Source organism: Fusarium poae, chromosome 1 (assembly GCF_019609905.1).
Source record: "Fusarium poae strain DAOMC 252244 chromosome 1, whole genome shotgun sequence".
In the NCBI taxonomy this organism is placed as follows: Eukaryota; Fungi; Ascomycota; class Sordariomycetes; order Hypocreales; family Nectriaceae; genus Fusarium; species Fusarium poae.
The window spans coordinates 1347999-1366405 of NC_058399.1; the positions used below are offsets into that span (position 1 = coordinate 1347999).

General features: G+C 48.2%; 7 protein-coding genes across 7 annotated transcripts; 4 read left to right on the forward strand and 3 right to left on the reverse strand.

Moving 5' to 3' along the window:
• Window positions 1–253: 253 nt before the first annotated feature.
• On the forward strand, window positions 254–1080 carry FPOAC1_000462 (uncharacterized protein; the record flags this gene model as incomplete). The annotated part of the gene is made up of 5 exons (XM_044845077.1): window positions 254–273; window positions 323–395; window positions 513–619; window positions 695–930; window positions 986–1080. 5 exons carry the CDS (start codon window positions 254–256, stop codon window positions 1078–1080), a joined length of 531 nt encoding a protein of 176 aa, XP_044710993.1.
• Window positions 1081–1712: 632 nt separating this feature from the next.
• Window positions 1713–2631, reverse strand: FPOAC1_000463 (uncharacterized protein; the record flags this gene model as incomplete). Its single annotated transcript, XM_044845078.1, has 2 exons — window positions 1713–2247; window positions 2471–2631. The coding sequence occupies 2 exons, from the start codon at window positions 2629–2631 to the stop codon at window positions 1713–1715; spliced, it is 696 nt and encodes a 231-aa protein (XP_044710994.1).
• A 1304-nt stretch (window positions 2632–3935) lies between these two features.
• On the forward strand, window positions 3936–5078 carry FPOAC1_000464 (uncharacterized protein; the record flags this gene model as incomplete). Its single annotated transcript, XM_044845079.1, has 4 exons — window positions 3936–3976; window positions 4126–4144; window positions 4211–4547; window positions 4615–5078. The coding sequence occupies 4 exons, from the start codon at window positions 3936–3938 to the stop codon at window positions 5076–5078; spliced, it is 861 nt and encodes a 286-aa protein (XP_044710995.1).
• Window positions 5079–9679: 4601 nt separating this feature from the next.
• FPOAC1_000465 (uncharacterized protein) lies at window positions 9680–11370 on the forward strand (the record flags this gene model as incomplete). Its single annotated transcript, XM_044845080.1, has 5 exons — window positions 9680–9793; window positions 9993–10152; window positions 10204–10385; window positions 10433–10888; window positions 10951–11370. 5 exons carry the CDS (start codon window positions 9680–9682, stop codon window positions 11368–11370), a joined length of 1332 nt encoding a protein of 443 aa, XP_044710996.1.
• A 577-nt stretch (window positions 11371–11947) lies between these two features.
• On the reverse strand, window positions 11948–13118 carry FPOAC1_000466 (uncharacterized protein; the record flags this gene model as incomplete). The annotated part of the gene is made up of 3 exons (XM_044845081.1): window positions 11948–12219; window positions 12276–12628; window positions 12694–13118. The coding sequence occupies 3 exons, from the start codon at window positions 13116–13118 to the stop codon at window positions 11948–11950; spliced, it is 1050 nt and encodes a 349-aa protein (XP_044710997.1).
• A 407-nt stretch (window positions 13119–13525) lies between these two features.
• FPOAC1_000467 (uncharacterized protein) lies at window positions 13526–14003 on the forward strand (the record flags this gene model as incomplete). Its single annotated transcript, XM_044845082.1, has 5 exons — window positions 13526–13537; window positions 13585–13615; window positions 13667–13679; window positions 13734–13803; window positions 13854–14003. 5 exons carry the CDS (start codon window positions 13526–13528, stop codon window positions 14001–14003), a joined length of 276 nt encoding a protein of 91 aa, XP_044710998.1.
• Window positions 14004–14549: 546 nt separating this feature from the next.
• FPOAC1_000468 (uncharacterized protein) lies at window positions 14550–17468 on the reverse strand (the record flags this gene model as incomplete). Its single annotated transcript, XM_044845083.1, has 1 exon — window positions 14550–17468. One exon carries the CDS (start codon window positions 17466–17468, stop codon window positions 14550–14552), a length of 2919 nt encoding a protein of 972 aa, XP_044710999.1.
• Window positions 17469–18407: the final 939 nt, after the last annotated feature.

The window sequence follows — 18407 nt, forward strand, 5'->3', positions numbered from 1 at the left end:
TCATTCTTCCTCGGGTCAAACGTGCATGTAAGCGCGCGCTGTGTCCAGCGACGCGCGGCATCTCGACGATAGGATTGCTTTGGCACTGAAATCGAAAAGGCTGCTCAGCAATTCGGTTACTGTAAATGTCCAAAGTCTCTATTCGAGCTTGTTCCTCCAGGGCACATATGCAATCCTGAACGCCAACGGTTATTCAGTGCTCTGCCGCAGATAATAGCTAACAACCAGAGGAGAACAGATCTCACAATTCATCATGTCTAAGCTTTTTATCGGGTATGTTTTATATATTTCATGCAAGTTTCAGCTGCTAATCCAGTCCCAGTGGCCTAGCATGGCACACAGAGGAGACCACTCTTCGCCAGAAGTTTGAGGAGTTTGGTCCTGTCGAAGAAGCTGTAGGTGCCTCCGTTCCTTCTCACCTTCAAGCAAGGCGCTTCTAGTCCTACATCTTGTGGCTCTAATGCGGGTGTTTGTTGGACGGCGAGACCGTTTCTAACAATGGATATGTAAAGGTGGTGGTCAAGGACCGTGATACTGGTCGCAGCCGCGGCTTCGGGTTTGTGCGATACACCCAGGAGGGCGACGCTCAGAATGCTATCGTAGCCATGAACAATGTCGAGTACGAGTCACTTTAGTTCCTTATCACACGACAGCGGTGCTATTGCATTATCGTACGAGATCTAACTATGTATAGGTTTGACGGGCGAATTATCCGAGTTGACAAGGCATCCGACAACGGCCCTCGAGGTGGTTTCGGTAGAGGAGGTGGCGGCGGCGGCGGCGGCTATGGACGAAACTTTGGTGGCCCAATGCCATACGGAATGGGCCCTCCCGGTCCTGGCTACCAAATGCCTGCTCCTAACATGTACGTGTCCATGCCCTATGGTCGCGGATATCCTCTTCAGCAGGGCTATGGTGGCCCCCCTCAAGGTATGGTCACAACGGAGCCCGAAGTTCGTTTGCGGTAAAGTTAACATTTTAATAGGATACATGCATCCTCAGCAGCAGTACGGGTACCATGATCCTTCTCAACAGCCTCCTCCCCAGCAGCAGCCTTACCAGGGTGGAAGAGGTTACTAGAGAGTACGAGTTTGACTAAAGGCCCGACATGGGGGCATCATTTCGCCCCCATGAGTTTTCGACGGACACCGAAGAATGAACTTTCGATGGCCCGTGATATCGGCAGCTTCTCGCAATTGAGCTTACGGATCCTTTGGGTGGCTGGATGACGAGGCATTGGTGAGCATATTGGAACGCACAACTATACCCGGATACTTTGGTTGAAAGCATGGTTTGAGGGGCATGACCTTTTGGGTCAGAATGCCATTTTGACACGGCCGTTTTATGAAACCTAGTGCGAAAAGACAAAGGAGGATGTCTCGGTAGGCAGGCATGGAAGAAAATGTGAAATGGCGCTATGTGCGGCCTCTTTCTCTCGATTTTTGGTTTTGACTCTGTGGTATCTCGTGACAAGTTGGGATGTGGTTTGAGCTGTAAGCTAACTACCGATGTATCGGATTAAGATATACCATTGGCACTCGTGACGGATATTAGTGGCCAGAAAGAAATCGAAAGCCGATCCAGGTTAATTCATAATATATCTATGATTCTAACTGATCTCCAACATTTAGTGTTGAAGACCGTCTCTATACGCACTTATCCCAATAATTGGATTGAGGTGCCGATTATATTCAATGGTGTGGCTCCTCAATTTACTCCGCCTCCTCTGTACTGTGCTTCTGCATATGGGCGGATGGCGCTGAGTTGAGGACAATATCCTCGTCTGAGCAGTTCTTCTCAAGTTCTCTGACACGGTGGGCGAGATCATGAATATGAACATCACCGCTATCAGGAGCAAGCTCACTGAGAGCAGTGTCGAGACTCAAAAGGTAGTCCTTGTTCGGACCACTGGGTCCTTGGCTACGGAAGATGTGTTCGGCGAGCTTCTGGGGGTCCTGAGGACCGACGAACTGCTCATTGTCCGGAGTTCCTATGTATACCAGAGTGCGAATGGGAGGTGAACCATCAGCAGGTTTGAACGGAGCGTAGTGAATTGTATATCCGTTAATCTCACGGATATCAAGGTATTCCTTGACCTCAGCGACCTTTTCGGGAATGATACGGTAAGCAACACCCCATACTCGCTCTGGGGCAGAGTCATGGTGATCAGTCAGCCGTTCCCAGTAGGATCTCTCAATGAGAGTGACAACACGACCTGGAGCTTCTGGGGTGCCTCGGTGATCCTCACTGGATAGTTGTTAGTTATGGATGCAATTAACTCCCGGGCCGTTGAGGCTGTACCTAGCCTGTGATACGTCAGTTGAGGACTTTTGAGTTTGATAGGAAGCAAACTGACCTGCCAGAAACGACGGACATAACCGTCAACCCACCCAGGGATTCTCTGATCTGAGAGATGAGAAACATTAGTGGGAAGGCCGTTGCATGAGAACTTGGGGTAACAAGTGCTTACCGAAATGTGGCGGAGGCTTCCATATCAAGCTCCTGCGCAACACGGAGATGGTCGTTAATACATATATGCATTGATGAGAGATCTGATGCCAGGAAAGAAGCTGCATACCCGTATCCGTATAGCCAGAATTCGGAGGGTTCTGATGAGTCTTGATTGGTCATGTTGGTTAACTGAGAAATATTAGTAATGTCCTTATGTTTTGTGCAATGGTGATTTGCTGAGTAACTATGGCAAACTAAGACCTCAGTATGGTATGATTTAATTCAAAAATGGGATTTAGATATCTCTTCTATGAGGCTGAGTCCCTGGTTCGGTAGTTGCGAACGTGATGCGTGTTCAATGGAGATGAGGTGATGGGCCACTAACAGGAAAGCAACAGGGGTCAGAGAAGACTGTAGAACAGAAATGGAACAAATTTCCTTCTTTCCTCATGCTCGGACTCATTTCTAGTGGCTGAGGTCAGGTCAGTGGCTAAGTAAGCCTCTGACTTTTCTTCTTGTCTGTCCGAGCGAGCTTCTTTGTTCGCGCCGACGTCACCAATTACTACATAGACACTTTAAGTGCAGGGAATAGAAGACCCCACCGCGGAACTCAAGGGTCTCTCTCTCTTGTCAGCTTTCCGAAAGCGAAAATTGAGGCCCTATAGGGTTCGTTCAAGATGTTACAATTATAGACCGGCAACTTCACCAGACCGATACTCTGCCTATCGATTGGCATGATGAAACTGGAATACGCGGAATGAATAAATTCCAGACTAAAAATTCAAGGGAACCTTGTTTGAGTTGACGTCTTGGCACGGAACAGAGGGCAAGGAGCCAAGTCGGGCAGTCCTTTTTGACCCTGTCTAGGTCGTTGCAGATAAGGCCTCAGTGGAGGTTGAGAACCCAGTTTAATACCCGATAACGGGGAACTTGGATATTGAACATTCCATCATGTCATTTTGCTTATTTCTTACTCCTTGATTCAGGTAATATTTAGTTCTCTTTATTCTTGATATAGAGCAGCAACAACACTCCATTATTGCTCATAAACCTAATTCATCTTCTTTGACTGACTCACCTGAAAGAAAGCTTCGAGGAGTTGTTGTCTCTCACAAGATCACTACTCACTTAGTAGTCTAGGTAGTAGGTATTACTACCTACCCATATCTCTCTCCATTGCAAATCCACTCAGCCACGCTCTATCTCCAATTACGCTCCACCAACCAAACGACACTGCCCCGCGCTGAATAACTCCCTGCTCCCGTCCCCTGAGCATGAGCCTGAGCCTGGCCATGAGCCTGGGGTAGGACCGTAATACTTTAGTAGCTAAAAGACCTTCTATCATACGTAAGGCGGTGCTACTTCTTCTTCAGCCGCGCACCAATTTGATTCAGCTCAAAACCTCATCAATCCCCAGCTCTTCTTCTCTCCCTCCAGAGCCTTCTTCATAGAAACCATTGCAAATCTAAACACCGACACTCACCATGGCTTACAACCGTCCCTACGACGAGGATGCCCTCCCAAGGTAAGTTTCTTCTTCGACTACAACCAACTTGCCCCTCCCTTTAGAACACCCGCCCATCGACCATTGCGGCTCTGCGATTACGTTTAACAAGCTACCGTTGAGGAACGGCGTCACAATGCAACACAAGGCTAACCACATCATCTGTTTAGATTCGCTGAGCCTGAGCAGGTACGTTACTCGCAAACATCGATATTACCGCACCCAAGAACCGCGAACTAACATTGCGCCCTTCAGAAGCCAGGACAGTCCAGGTCTCCTGCCCCGCAGCAACACCACCCTCCTCCTCAGCAGCAGCAGCAGTATCAGCATCACCCCCCTCCTCAGCAGTATCACCAGCAACAGCCCCGATACGACAAGCCTCTACCAACTCAAAGAGATGCGCGATCTCATTCTCTAGGTCAGGGTCCAGCTTCTCACGGTTTTATGTCTCCGCCTCCAAACCCTGGCGGTGCGAGACCACAGGCTCACAATCGTCCTGCTCCCAACTCACGACCTCCTCCCTCGCCTGCTCTCGATGGCAATGGATCCGATCCCTCGCTCCTACCTCTATTTCGTGCTGTAGACAAAGATGGTAAGTTTATAAAGATTGCCAAGTGTACATATTAGCATTTGTCAGTTGCTGACCGCTCCCCACCTAGGGACTGGTCATCTTTCCGAGAGAGAATTATCCGCCGCGCTTGTCAACGGTGACTGGACCGCCTTTGATCCCCATACTGTTCGCATGATGATCCGGATGTTTGATTCTGATCGAAGTGGCACTATTGGTTTCGAAGAATTCTGTGGTCTATGGTCATTTTTGGCTTCGTGGAGAACTCTCTTCGACCGATTCGACGTCGACCGTAGCGGGAACATCTCACTCTCCGAATTCAACAACGCTCTCGTCGCTTTCCGATATCGACTAAGCCCCCAGTTTGTCGAGCTGCTCTTCAACACATACGACAAGCGAAATGAGGGAGTTATGAGCTTCGACCTGTTTGTTCAGAGCTGCATTTCTCTCAAGCGCATGACCGACGTCTTCAAGAAGTACGATGACGACCGCGACGGCTACATCACATTGAGCTTTGAGGACTTCTTGACAGAGATTCTTAAGCAGCTCAAGTAAACAACGGAAAGGCGTCAGGACTGTATAGTTTAAAGATGGAAAGAGCATTTAGTGCCGGAGTAAGCACTGATACCTCGAAACGCCATATGGATTTATTTTTTGCATCCTGAAGAAAAGGACACGCATATTAGGCGGATTTTACGACAGATATAAGCCAAGCTGGGCGCTTCTAAGGTGATGATATGGGATAGCATGTACGAAAGATACCCTAGGTCAAGTCTCCGGATCCTGGCTTAGAGACCGAAACTTACCTTGACATCAGACATGAATTATGTTACATAAACCAATGCGCCCAACTTGTTGTGACCGTGATATGAGATGATGGGTTGTCAAAGGGGCGAGGTGCTATCAATGAGCCAGTATGAAGCCGAAGTGTTGAACATGACTCATTGATGCATTATGTCTCGTCCTAATTCCCGATGCATGTAATTGCGAGGCTTTGACAAGAAGGTTCAATTGTCATGAAGCTGAAGCCGCTGATCGTTTCATACAACCGCCTGGCGAAAACTCAAAACCTCAAGTGAGAAAGGGTATGACGTAAAGATCTGGTGATGGTTTCATTCGAGAGGATGTTCGATAATTCGTTTCCTTGATATGCTGTGTCGATTGGCATGCCGGTAGAGAAGCGAGATAATACGCGAAAGACCACGGGATCTGTCCCCCACGGCATACAAACCGCCTTGGTGTGGTAGAAATAACTGATCAAAAGAGCTTCCAAGCTATAATTAGTATCTCACTCTCCACAACCGATTGCCGCTTGATTAGTCGTAGAGGTATAACCGACATGTAGAGAGTATGAATCCTTCAAATGTCAATCAAGTGGTAAGGTAAGATCTTATTTATGTGTCAGAGCAAACAAGGCGAAGCCTATTCTAGATCCAGGGCAAGAAACCGGCATGTCCTGGAATTAGGATGTCTCAATATTTGTTTGAACGATAAACCAGGGTCAGGCTAGTTTACTTGCTAGAACTAGGTAAATACCATGGCTATCGCGGTTATCATGGTTGTCCAATACAATCTTCAACCGCCTTTTGATTCTGTTCGACATGGTAGCATACTTTCCAAGGTTTTATTTTTCGAGAGTCATGGGACCAGCTCCGAGTTGACCCAAGCTCCGCCCCATGAATTACGACCTGACAAGGACATGTCTTGTTCTAACTCTTGGCCGCTACAACCCAAGTTTTGAAACGAGGTCTGAGTGGAAGATGCTTAGTTCTTTAGAGTGCCCATTGTCAGTGTATGCGGTGTGTTTGTGTGCCGGTTCCTGATCGTGTTGGATTGATACATTCATGAAAGCCAATTGCCATATGTAAAGCGATTGCAGCAGTCATGAGCTGGCCCACACCCATATTCAGTGCATGGTCCCCACATACAGTAACATTCTCTGTTGGCTGGCTATGCTCACACCTTCTCCCATTACCCAGGAACTGGAGCTGGAGCCTCAATTTCTCGATCTATCGCATGCGGGAAATTTCACCCCGAGAAAGCCATTGTAAGTCGAACACCAAAGTCACTACCACAACCAGCGTCTGCCATGCAGGCTAAATTCAACAACCCCGTTTAGAATGGCGACATATATGCGCATGTATCTCCGAGGTCCGTCAACGATTGCCCCTGGGGTAAGATTCGAGGCGGCCAGGTCGTTATGATGGCGCGGGGTCACCGCCTTCACAGGGTCTGAGAATAAAGCCGGACTTATCGACCTCGGTTCTACCACCGTGGTTGGTTGTCATGTTATCATCTCAAGTCTCGCGATGTTGTCTCGCTTTGTTTAGGCGTTTCCCCCAGGCCTGTTCATGCGTCTTTAGCTGATCCTGCAGGGCAATGCCTTGTTGTTCCAAGGGGGCATGTTGACATGGTACCGCATCTTCCTCCTCTGTCACGCCCCAGCCAGTGCGTGCTGGAAAGCTTTGGCGTTTTGGTATTGTATTCACCGCCTTCCTAGGATGTGCCACTGAGTCGAACAATCGAAGCGAGTTAGAAAGAAGACCCTTCAATGGGCTTGACTCTACGCACACCCCAGTCTCCCGTTGGTTGCTGGCTGGCCGGTGATGTCACCGTTTGAGAGACCCATGAGTGTGGTGACAGGGCTTGTTCCAGGCGTTTACATATTTCACAGCGCCTCTGCGTAGGAGCAAACCTGTGTGGAAATCAGCTGTTGTTCAATGATGTCCATTCAGATACCATCACGAACTCACGTTTTTCCCTGTTGTCTCTGTCAACTAATAAACGACCTGTACAGGAAAGGAGTCGTCTTGTTAGGACCCAAATAAGTCCATGCTCTTGCACCAAGGCGTATTTGAAATTTCTGGTTTGGCGACAAAAACCCAGACGCTGACTCTGTTGACGTCCACACTTGTGCATCACTGAATTTTAAACGCCACATAGAAAGCGACCGTCGACTTGAGCTCCAGCTTGTAGTGACGAACGTTCTGTGTACATAGCTAAGCTATGCCAGTGGTCCCGTGAACCAGTCTATGGCGAGAGTCATGCAGAGGTACCTTGAATGTACATGTGATAACCACTTCCGGAGTTGGCTTAGGAACGGTATTCATGAGTGGCAGTTGACCTTGGTTGTCGGCCCCGCCGACCCTGGCTGTCGCCAAATGGTCAACCCTTGAGACGCCGGGCCTTTTTTTGCGACATCCATCTGGACCTGTCACAGACGAATCTTTCGTTGAAGTCGGGCTGGCGCAGAGGCTTTGAGATTGGTATGGTATTTGCAATCGTTTTCTCATGACGGAAAGGTGTAAAGTGCACGCCTTCAAGTGTGGGACACCTCTTGCATCGTTCGTTATCAGTTGCAGCAGCAAAAAGAAAGGATCTTCAACAGACCCGAGCAAGGGACCAACTCCACCATTGGAGCTTCCCCTGCTTCTTCTAGGGAGCTTCTTGGACCCAAAGCACCTGTGAGAGGTGCATTCTTGGGCGTAAGGACATGCTCTTAACCTCCATCCGTCCACGACAACTCCACTGACAGACACACCCCTCTTCGGCCACTGCCATCACCCCTGTAGCCCCTCCCGAGTCATTGCAATGGTAGCCAGTTGATTTGCTCGCGCAGCGCTTGGGCCATACCCATTTCGAGCTGCTGATGCTTCTTTACTTGGACGCTGTGCTTCGCTACTGGATGTCGCAGAGGACTCGAGTTTTTTTTTGTTTTTTTTGGGATCAAGGTGAGAGCTGCTGCGTCAGTCTGAAGGCTGCAAGATTGAAGCTCCGGCAGACTGGCCCAGGGTGTTTCGACCCCTAAACCATGTTGCAGCCAAGCACAGTTCGGGAAAAGATGGAATGGCAACAAAAGAGGTTTTTTTTTTGTGCTGCTTCTTTAATGGGCCTAGAAAACTGCTAGGTATTGTACTGTATAGCCAAAAGAGCTTCTGTACCCGCACCCCCGGAGCTGCACGTCAATGCTATTGGCCCCGGGCGATAAGTCTTTCGAGGCAGCTGAGATCTCGAGCAGTGGAGGCGAAGCACAAGGCATGGCATGGCAATCGATGTCAGTTAGACGCATGGAGCCTGGAGCTCAGGTGGTCCCTTGTCGAGTGAGAGCAATGGCTAGGTATGGGTAGACGTTGAACCAGAGTCTCGTTTGTGCGGAAGCTTTCGCTACTGGCCTTGATTTCCAATGCCCACACGCCCTCCGCAAGAGTTTTTTTTTTCTCTCACTTTTAACTATTATGTATTTGGATTTTGCTGACCCTCTCTCATTTTTTGCTCTTCTCTTTTTTGTGAATATTCGCTTTCACATTTCTGAATTTGAGTGAGGAATTTGCTCAGTCGTGTGAAAGTGTTTGGTCTGGTTGCTTGCTGGTGTATAAACAGAGTTGATAAGCCAACGGAAGCTTTCTTTCATCAGTACCTACATTGGATTTGGAGCTCAGCTTCCCTCGGCAGCACCGCACACCACACACACTCGTCGACTCACACCCTCCTCTTGCCTCTCTAGCTGTTGCTTTTCTTCGCTATTGCGTTGTTGCTCTTATTACTCACCATCCTACCTCTGTCTACTTACGCTCACACTTTCCCCAAAAGGCATCTTTGCCTCCCACCTTCCTCTGTCTCTTCCTTTCTTTCCACACCTGAGCTCTTGCCAACCTTACCTAAACTCAACTTACTTACCTGCCTACATACCTTCTTCTTTCCCACCCACTCGCCTTCCTTCTTCCATATCTCCCTCCTTGCAACCCACCTTGACTCTTGAAAGAAGCGACCTTTTCGATCGAATATCTTTATTCGCCTTGTTCAACTTGCACCTTACAACACTCGATCTTCGATATTCTTACAGCCTTTAAAGTGAAAGTCAACCACAACTCCAATCGACGTCGCAACCGCAATCGCATACGCAGCCACCGTCGCATAACTGGCCCAATTTCGAAACGATTCTTGTAGCAAAGCTTGTCAATGTTTAAAGGTAGCTCATCTCACGTTGAATGAGCTACACTTGGACTGCTACAGTTTTTGTAAAGCTTCATCGTCGCCAATTGATCTAGTCCCTTCAATCCCATCTTAAATCGCTACTATCTCTTATCTCGCCTCTTATACTCTTATCGTTACAACATCCCCCCCGCCAGCAAGCCATCACACATGGTGGGGTCAAGATGCCGCCTCGATCTTCTTTAACGTCGTCTTTCTCTATCACAGACTCCAACAATGAGGTAGTCTGCCCTCTTCGCAATCAAGATGGCTCAAGCTGTCGCAAGAGATGCATTGGTGTAAGTCTCTAGATGGATTGCTTTTGCTAGCCACTCTGCTTTATCCTACCCTGCATCTGTTCTTGAACTACCAGTGCTGCGCCTACCCGCCATGTATCGTCATGTCTCACCACTCACATCGCATATTCCCCAAGTTGGCAAGCATACTCCCGTAGCACCATGCAACGGTACCGATTTGATTCTAAATGCCCAATTGCAGGAAAAGAGGTATCGCTCCATGCAGGAGCATATCCGTCGCGCGCACCCCGAGCATTACATTTCCAAGTTGCCAGCTACTGAAGAGAGCTTCTTGTTGATGATTAATACTCCTCCTTCGGAGCGCCGGCCTCTTGATCAGACCTCAGCTCCAAATGCTCAGGGTTTGTCCCACTCTCAGTCAAGCCTGCCCCCGCCCATTGACCACCTTCAAGGTTTTCATGAGAGACACAACTACCATCGCGACGAGTCGAGCAATCCAGGCACGCCGCGCCTTATAGATGATTACACTAACGGTGGGCCGGTGTCTGGCCCAATGCTTGGTACTGCCAGCGCAGCAGCAGCACTAGCTGAACTCCACGGCGTTAAAAGCGAGCGTGACATGGATATGGATGGTGTAAGTTGTATTTCATCAGACAATCAACGCATACTAATTCTGTGTAGGAATATTACTCAGATATGGATGTTCGACGTAGACCACGAACCTCTATTGAACTACCGCCACTCAATCTTCCAAACCACGATATCACCAGCGACCCTTATTCCTCTGCCAAGGCTAATAGACAGCGTGATTTTCTCCCTTCCATTCTTGCAAACTCACCTCCTGGAAGATCATCTACTCTCCCACCTCTTCAACGCCCTGTTGGCCCCAACCGTCCCCGCAAGCAATCTGTGACAAAGAGAGGAAGAGAGACTCATCACAAAAAGAAAACCTCAAAGGGAACGGCAACCGACTGGCTGCGTCGGATACAAAATGAAGAGCGTTACAGGCCAGGTAGTGATAGGAAAGCTCTTTCGGCTGAACCGTCGGCAGACTTCGGGAAGCGATGGGAAGACCTCATTGACGCAGCTGACCAGGCTGCCTCTGCTGCTGGTGATATTGACGAGGACCGCACTCCTGTAGGTTATTTTCTATTGTATTTACCTCGAGTTTTATGCATGGACTAACAAATGATGACCAGGTTCCTCAATCTCCGGTCTCAATGCATAGGTCATCATTGCCGCCCTTTTCTCACCAGCCACAATTCCAACCAGCCAGCTATCAGGCCTCACCACTCCAACAGGCACTTACACCTCCGTCCTACGGTCAGGACACTATAGAACCATTTCCTTCAGTTGAAAGTGGCGAGAACTTCCATATGGGGACCCGGGGGCTTTCTGACTCGTCACCGTCATATTCGGCTCAAAATATTCAGATATATTGCGCTGCATGTCAAGGATTCTCTCTACTCAAGGATTCATATGCATGTACCGAATGCATCTGCGGTCTCTGCCCGACTTGTGTCGAGGTCCTCATGACAGAGCACGGAGCAAGAAGGAAGTGTCCCCGCTGTGCTACAATCGGCGGACGATTCAAGCCTTTCCAGCTCGACATTAGGTGAAGGACTTCTCCGGAGTCACTTTTTCATTCTATCAAGATTCACGCATAAGGGATACCCTACAACGGTTAACATCACATTGGTACGGCGTTATGGCATATGACAGAAGTCAAACAATCTTGTTTACGAGCAAGATGGCGAATTATGATATGGGACTGGTCTCGAATGTGCCAAGCGACGGTTCGTTCATTTATTACAGTTTGGGAAAATTGCTACATGGGAATTTGGGTAAAGGAGTTTTTGAATTCTTTTTTTTTCTTTTCTTTTTCCTTTCTTCAGGATCGGTACAACGCCGAGGTCATTGATGTCAGATATCTGATTTTGTCTTGGGTTGATGTTTAGATCTTTGGATCGGCAGACATGTATAGCACAATGAACAATCATTGAAGATTCAGCTTATTATGGATTAATATCTCGAAATATATACAAGATGACATTTTTAGAATAACTATTTCGCCGTTGTATTGGTTAATGAGACATGGCTTGTGATGTATGTAAATTCTATATAAAGAGTAACTAGAACAATAACAATCTGACGCCGCAATCACTGGGGGGGGGGGGACTCCACGAAAATCGTTTGTTACTTCTTTCCTTCCTTCTCTTTTTTCAGTAAAAGGTCTCTCATCTGGGCTCTAGTGTTACGGCTACCGCCAAGTTTAGGTCCTTTGAGAACCTCCTCAGTGCCAGGGCGAGCAGGCTGGCTAGTTGCTTTCTTTTTCCTGAGTTGTCTCTCGGCAACGTCCTCAAGGAACTGCTGTCGGAACTCTTCAGCAAGTCGTTCATCTGCTGCACCGTCCTTGTCGGCACCAGCGGCGTTGCCGTTTTGTTCTGCGGTGGGTTCATACAGGTCAACTGATGGGATTCATGTTAGCATATGTCTTGGAAAAGAAGGGACTCTGAATACATACGCCTTGCTTCTCGAAGAATCTCGTCGACGAGTTGGTCGCGCTTGACAGCATCGCTGTCTCGACGTTTTCGCGGACGCCAGGGTTTGCCATCTCTTCTGAGTCGAGGCTTCTTGGCTCGCCGTTCGTCACCTTCTCCTTGACCTGCGTGCCCATTCCGAGCTGCGCTGCTGTCTTGCGCTTGATCGCCGAGATCAATTTCCATCAGTTGGCCCTGCATTACGGCCCGTCCAGCCTCGTGCTTCGTCGCCGTCGTGGAAGATTGTCGAGCAGGGTCCGATGCAGATGCGGATGAGGTAGGTTGTGAGCTATCTCTGGCCACGCGATTAGATAGTCGGGATTCTATGTAGTCCATCCTTGAATGATTAGTTATTGTACGGTGAGAAGCGCAGGCTGCGAGAGAAGAGGGGCTTCAACGTACATGTGCCTATCGTTCAGGTCGGCAACTTTTCCAGTTTGGTGTGTAAACCGGTCTGTAACTCTCTTTATAACGGACTCGTTATTCGAAGTTTCATCGGCATTGTGAGGAACGAGAGCACGCTCGGTATCTGTGTCGTCTTCTAGACGATTTGAATTGCGAAATGCGACACCTCCAAGACGGCTCCTCCGCGCATTTCGCAACCTCAGCGCAGCCGCAACAGAGCCTTCTCCATCTTCTTCTTTATCTGGCGTATTTATTCGAGCCAACCTATAGTTTGATTCTGCTGTTGATGCGGTGTGAGGCGATTGTACTGTTTCTGCGACAGCGTCGTCATCTTCTTGGACACGCTGGCGGTATGCTTTTCTTTTCTTTCCGGCGCGGAATCGAATAGGCTCTGAAGCCGCTTCGTATGAATTAGCTTCCATAAGTAAGCCGGTGCGTGTGAGCGTGTGCAGGTTGTGCAGTATTGTTTTTCGCGTCGCAAGTTGAAGGGATTGCGGATGTTAGTGGTAGGGATAGTTGTTTGGGTGCCACTAGATAGTAGATAGTAAGTGACATCAGTTTTAGAGCTTATCTTATCGGCATCCCTGCCTGCCTGCCTTATAAGCTGAGATATCCACGACCGTTGAGCAAAGTTTATTGTGTCGTCCCTAGATAAATCATATATCTAGTAAGTATGTCACGATGAAACCGCATGAGTTTGTTTACTGACTTACGTTTCAGCTTCAGCCTTCATCACTGGCAGTATCTCTTACATTAACTTCGATATCCTCGAACTTTGACTCTGCAACAACCTGCTATCCATTACATATCCTACGTAGCCTCATCAAAGATGTCAAAACGAGTATTCTACCTCTTATCCGAATCAGTATCGATGCTAAGTCTCGCAAGGTCTACTTCTCCGTTGAAGGGCGTGTCCAAGGTATGTTCATCTTCCGTTCACTGAAGCTTCTCTGTAACTGACGTCATGTAGGTGTTGGCTTCCGGTATGATATAAGACAACATATCTATTCGAGAGCATCGAAACTGATTTTGGAAAGGTACTTTACTCAAAAGAGAGCTCAAGAGTATGGAGTGACTGGTTGGTGCCGAAACACAAAGGATGAGAAAGTCAGTTGATACAAGCACTCCAATCTAGCCTGGTGCTAACGGTGTTTGAGGTTGAGGGAGAAGCTCAAGCGAGTGATGAGGTTCTTTCCAAGTTCTTCAAGGACGTGGACGATGGTCCAAGATCAGCTAGAGTCACAAAGGTTTCACAAGAGGAGAGGCAGATTATTGAGGGAGAGAGTGATTTCACAGTTACGCGTTGAAGAGGGGATAGGAGCAGAACAGTAACACAAGGATAAGAAACACAGATCGCTTTTGTCTTTATCCAATAGACTGAGGGCATGGCTTTTGATCATGGTTGATAAGGATGAAAGCCACCGTTCCGTTTTTCGGAATAAAAACATCAATCGATAACAACAGCAGCATACGACGGGACGACTTGATAAATAAGACATGCAGTCTCTGGTGGTTCTCGATGGTTATTAGATGGCAGACTGCAAGAAAGCATTGATGCTCTTAAATTGTGAATTCACTAAATCTTCTGACGTATCAGTACCACACGTCTCGGCCAGCTTTTCTGATACCCAGGCACAATTGTTACAATTTCTCAGAAATCACGCACAGCCAGCGTAGTAGTCTTGTGGCTTTGCTGAACTGTATCCCAAAGCATGGAGGTCAACTTTTCTGGCATCCTCTGGCGGTTGTTATTACAGAAATGACATGTATTAAATAGTTGACAACTAGCTCGTTAATTATTAAATTAATTTATAACTTTGTAGTCCAAGAGCACTAATGTTTTGTTATGTAGTCTAAAACGGCCTGTTGCGTCGTTTCGTCACCGGCTTCCTGACTGCACCTTGTGTTATATACTTTTTGCCATCTGCTCCGATCTTCTTCGCCGGCTTCTTTTGGCTTTTTTCCTCCTCCGCCTGCTTCCTCTCTTCATCCTTACGCTTGTCGTCGGCCATCTTGGCCTCGATTTCCATCTTCCGGTTGAATTCTGTCTCTATAATGCGCTTATCACGTGCTGAATAGCCCTTTTCCTTGAGCGAGTAGAATACACCGCCGAGATCAGCAAGCCAGTGGGGGTCAACAGCTGTCACTGTTGACACATATACCTTGGACGTGAGGATCAGTTCGTGGTAGACGATATAGTCGGGCGGGTGCCCGGCGTACAATGCACTTGTCGGATGCAGTTGCACGCCTAGGTTGGTACGAAGGTTGATGTACTCGCCCGAGCCCTTGTATTTGGCTGCTTGGTGGTAGTAGCCCGAGCAGATGCATTTGCGCACAATATCCCAGTCGATTCCACAACTTGTTAGCGTCATCTTTTGCATGCGAATGATATCCAATAACTGCTCGCGAATCTCCTTGGCTCGCCTCAAAGACTTGGGATGCAGGAAGTGCTTCACACACCAGCCATCTGAATAACCGTTTGCCTTCCAGTTGGTATACACTTGAAGGTACGTCAAATGATCCGACTCATGCACCCAAAACTTCTCACGTGCAGCGTCGGCTTCTTCCTGTCGCTCCTTTGGGCGGTAGAAAACATTGGGCACAGACAGCATAGAGACGATAGTGATCATCTCCTCGCTACAGCCATAATCCTCTGCAGTAATGAGCAGTTTGGATAAAGATGGATCCATTGGGAAAGCACTCATCTTCTTTCCCAGCTCGGTGAGCTCGCCCATATTGTCCAAAGCTCCGAGGGCCCACAGGTCAAACATCGAGGTTGTGATAGTGTCCTGCGGAGGGGGGTCCATGAAATCGAAATCCAGTAAATCTTTGACACCGAGAGATTTTAGCATTAGAACAGTGTTGGCAAGATTCGTGCGCTGGATTTCCGGGATCGTCTGCAAGTACAAGTCTTCTTTGAACTCCTTCTCAGAGTATAGTCGGAATGCCTTTCCTGGGCCTGTTCGACCGGCTCGACCTGAGCGTTGCGAGGCGTTGGCTTGAGAGATAGGCGTGATTTGGAGAGTATCCATGCCAATTTTGGGGTTGTACACCTTCATCTTGGAGTAACCCGCATCCACAACGTATTTGATACCATCAACTGTCAGACTGGTCTCGGCAATGTTGGTTGCAACAATGCATTTTCGAACACCAGGGGCTGCCTTGTCGAAAATCTTGGCTTGTAGATCTGCAGGCATCTGACTGTAAATAGGCAGGATGCTTAACTTTGGAGGGTCGTTGAGAGCGTCGAGTCGTTTTTGTACCAGCTCGCATGTGATTTCGATATCTTCTTGACCAGTCATGAACACCAAAATATCTCCAGGCCCCATTGAGACGTGGATTGACAACACTTGATGCACAGCCTGATCGACGTAGTCCTCAACAGGCGATCGATGGAACATGACGTCGACTGGGAAAGTTCGTCCAGGAATGATGAACTCAGGGGCACCGCCAAAGAAATCGGAGAAGCGTTTCGAGTTCATTGTGGCCGATGTTACGATGAGCTTCAAATCGCGTCGCCTTTGCAGAATCTTCTTGAACAAACCCATGAGGATATCTGTGTTCAGAGCACGTTCGTGCGCTTCATCCATGATGACACAGGAGTAGCGGTCCAAGTCTGGTTCGTTCAGGGACTCTCGTAGTAGAACACCGTCGGTCATATATTTGATGACCGTCTCTTTGCTGGTGCAGTCTTCGAATCGGATAGCATAACCAACTGTGCTTCCTAGCTTCACTTCCATCTCCTCGGCCACACGCTTGGCCACACTCATTGCTGCAACTCGTCGCGGCTGTGTGCACCCAATCATGCCGGTATTTCCATATCCGTCTTCTTGGAGGAACTGTGTCAACTGTGTTGTTTTGCCAGAACCCGTCTCACCAACGCAAATGACGACCTGATTCTCTCTAATCACACGAAGAAGGTCCTCACGAACTGCGAAAGCTGGTAGGTATTCGCGCTGCTCTCGTAGCGTTTTGCTCTGGCTGAAGTTACTAGCGCCGTCTGCCTTTTTCAAATGTTCACTAAATTTGTTGCCCTTCCGCTCCGTGGGTTGAGCATCTTCCTCGCCAGGTACTGGTAGCGCGGAGTCGCCATCCTCCTCTTTTGCGCCCATGATGTTTCCAAGCGTCGTTCCCGTCATACTCGTAGCTTCTTTGGCTTGTCTTTGTCGCTCTCGCTGTTGTCGTGCTTCTTTGACCACTTTGCTACCCTTCCGGCTGAAGACCGCCATGTGACTTTGGGGGTCTTTTACAGCGGGCACTGGCTCTAGTTGTTTCGTAAAGATCGTTCGTCCTTTCAAGAAGGGGGGTCGGAGGTCGTGAATCAAAAGATGAACTCGGGTTGAATCGTCGTCATCAATAAAGTCGGAGGCCATATCTCGCCGTTGGGCTACTCCAGATTGCAACATTCGATTTGTTTCCCAGGCGTCATTTTCCCGGTTCCTTTGCTCGCGCCGCGCATCGAATCGGCTGGTCATCTTTTCGTGTCGGGCTGTTTCCTGCTGCTGGCCTTCCCAAGCACCGTAGGATGCGAAGGGATTGTGAGTATCATCCCCGAAGCTATGTCCCCCGAATTCGTCACCGCCGTACCAATCGCGGTCCAAAGCCGTGTCTTCGTCGGTCGCCCCTACCTCATTACGAGGCTCCTCACGAGGGGGCGTGGCCGCGTAGCGTGACGGTGCTCGGGGGGTAGAAGCGCGTAACGAATCGTTGTGTTGTGCCCGTTGATACGGGCGCGTAGAGTCGATCCGACGTCTCTTTGGATCTGGCGACATCTTGGCTATTGCTGACGCTGAAGGAAGTAAGGGAGTAAGGAAAGAAGAAAGGGAGGAATTGAATGTGGTTTGTTGTTCCAAAGTCCAAAAGCTTCGGGATACAAAAACAAATAAATAATATGATGACCTAAGAGTCTGGCATTTAGCGGCCTCAGGGACCAGAAAACTTGGGTGCTGGAAGCATAAAAGACGAAATTAGTAGGTCAGCTTATGCTGTTTAGACCTGACCTCTTAGGCTATTTGTTTTTGTACCCTAAATCTTAGAAGTCAACTTTTCTGATAATGGGACCAATCAGAGTGAAGCTTTGTATGTATATGTATCTCAAAGGAAGCATCAAGCCAGCTGCTGAGCAGGTATTCGAATCTCTTATAAGTGTGTCTAAGAAATGTTGTATGGACTATATCGCACTTTGGCTGTCAGCTATTTGGAGGTTTTCCAATACTTTGATAGACTGATGCTGACTTCTTCCCTTGCTCTGCTCTGTTCTAGAGTTATGATGGTAAATTCCAAAGAGTTAACCTCAACAACTACTCAGCTATCTTTCCTTCCTTCCGCACGACCTAAGAAATGATTGAACTAAATTTTAACCAAGGTTGATGTCAACTACAGAGTGAGGGAAGAAACGCGACCAAAGAGTCACAATGTCTAGGTAGGTGGTCAGCCTTGGAGTAGGGTTTTATTCATTTATTGTGGCAACCTAAAGCTTAGAGGATAACTTCACGTCTCTTATGATCTTTAAGTAATATGCCGAGTCGTCTTATCTTCCCAACGTCTTTGAGTACATCGATAGAATAAGAATGTACTGAGGATTGTCTTTGTGTTTTATATAGAGAATATTCGCGGGATGCGCCAAGTCGAGCCTCTTATTCATGAAGGAAGTAGACTGTGTCATGATAAACTATCAATTGTCAATTTTCTAGCACCCGATATGAGATGCG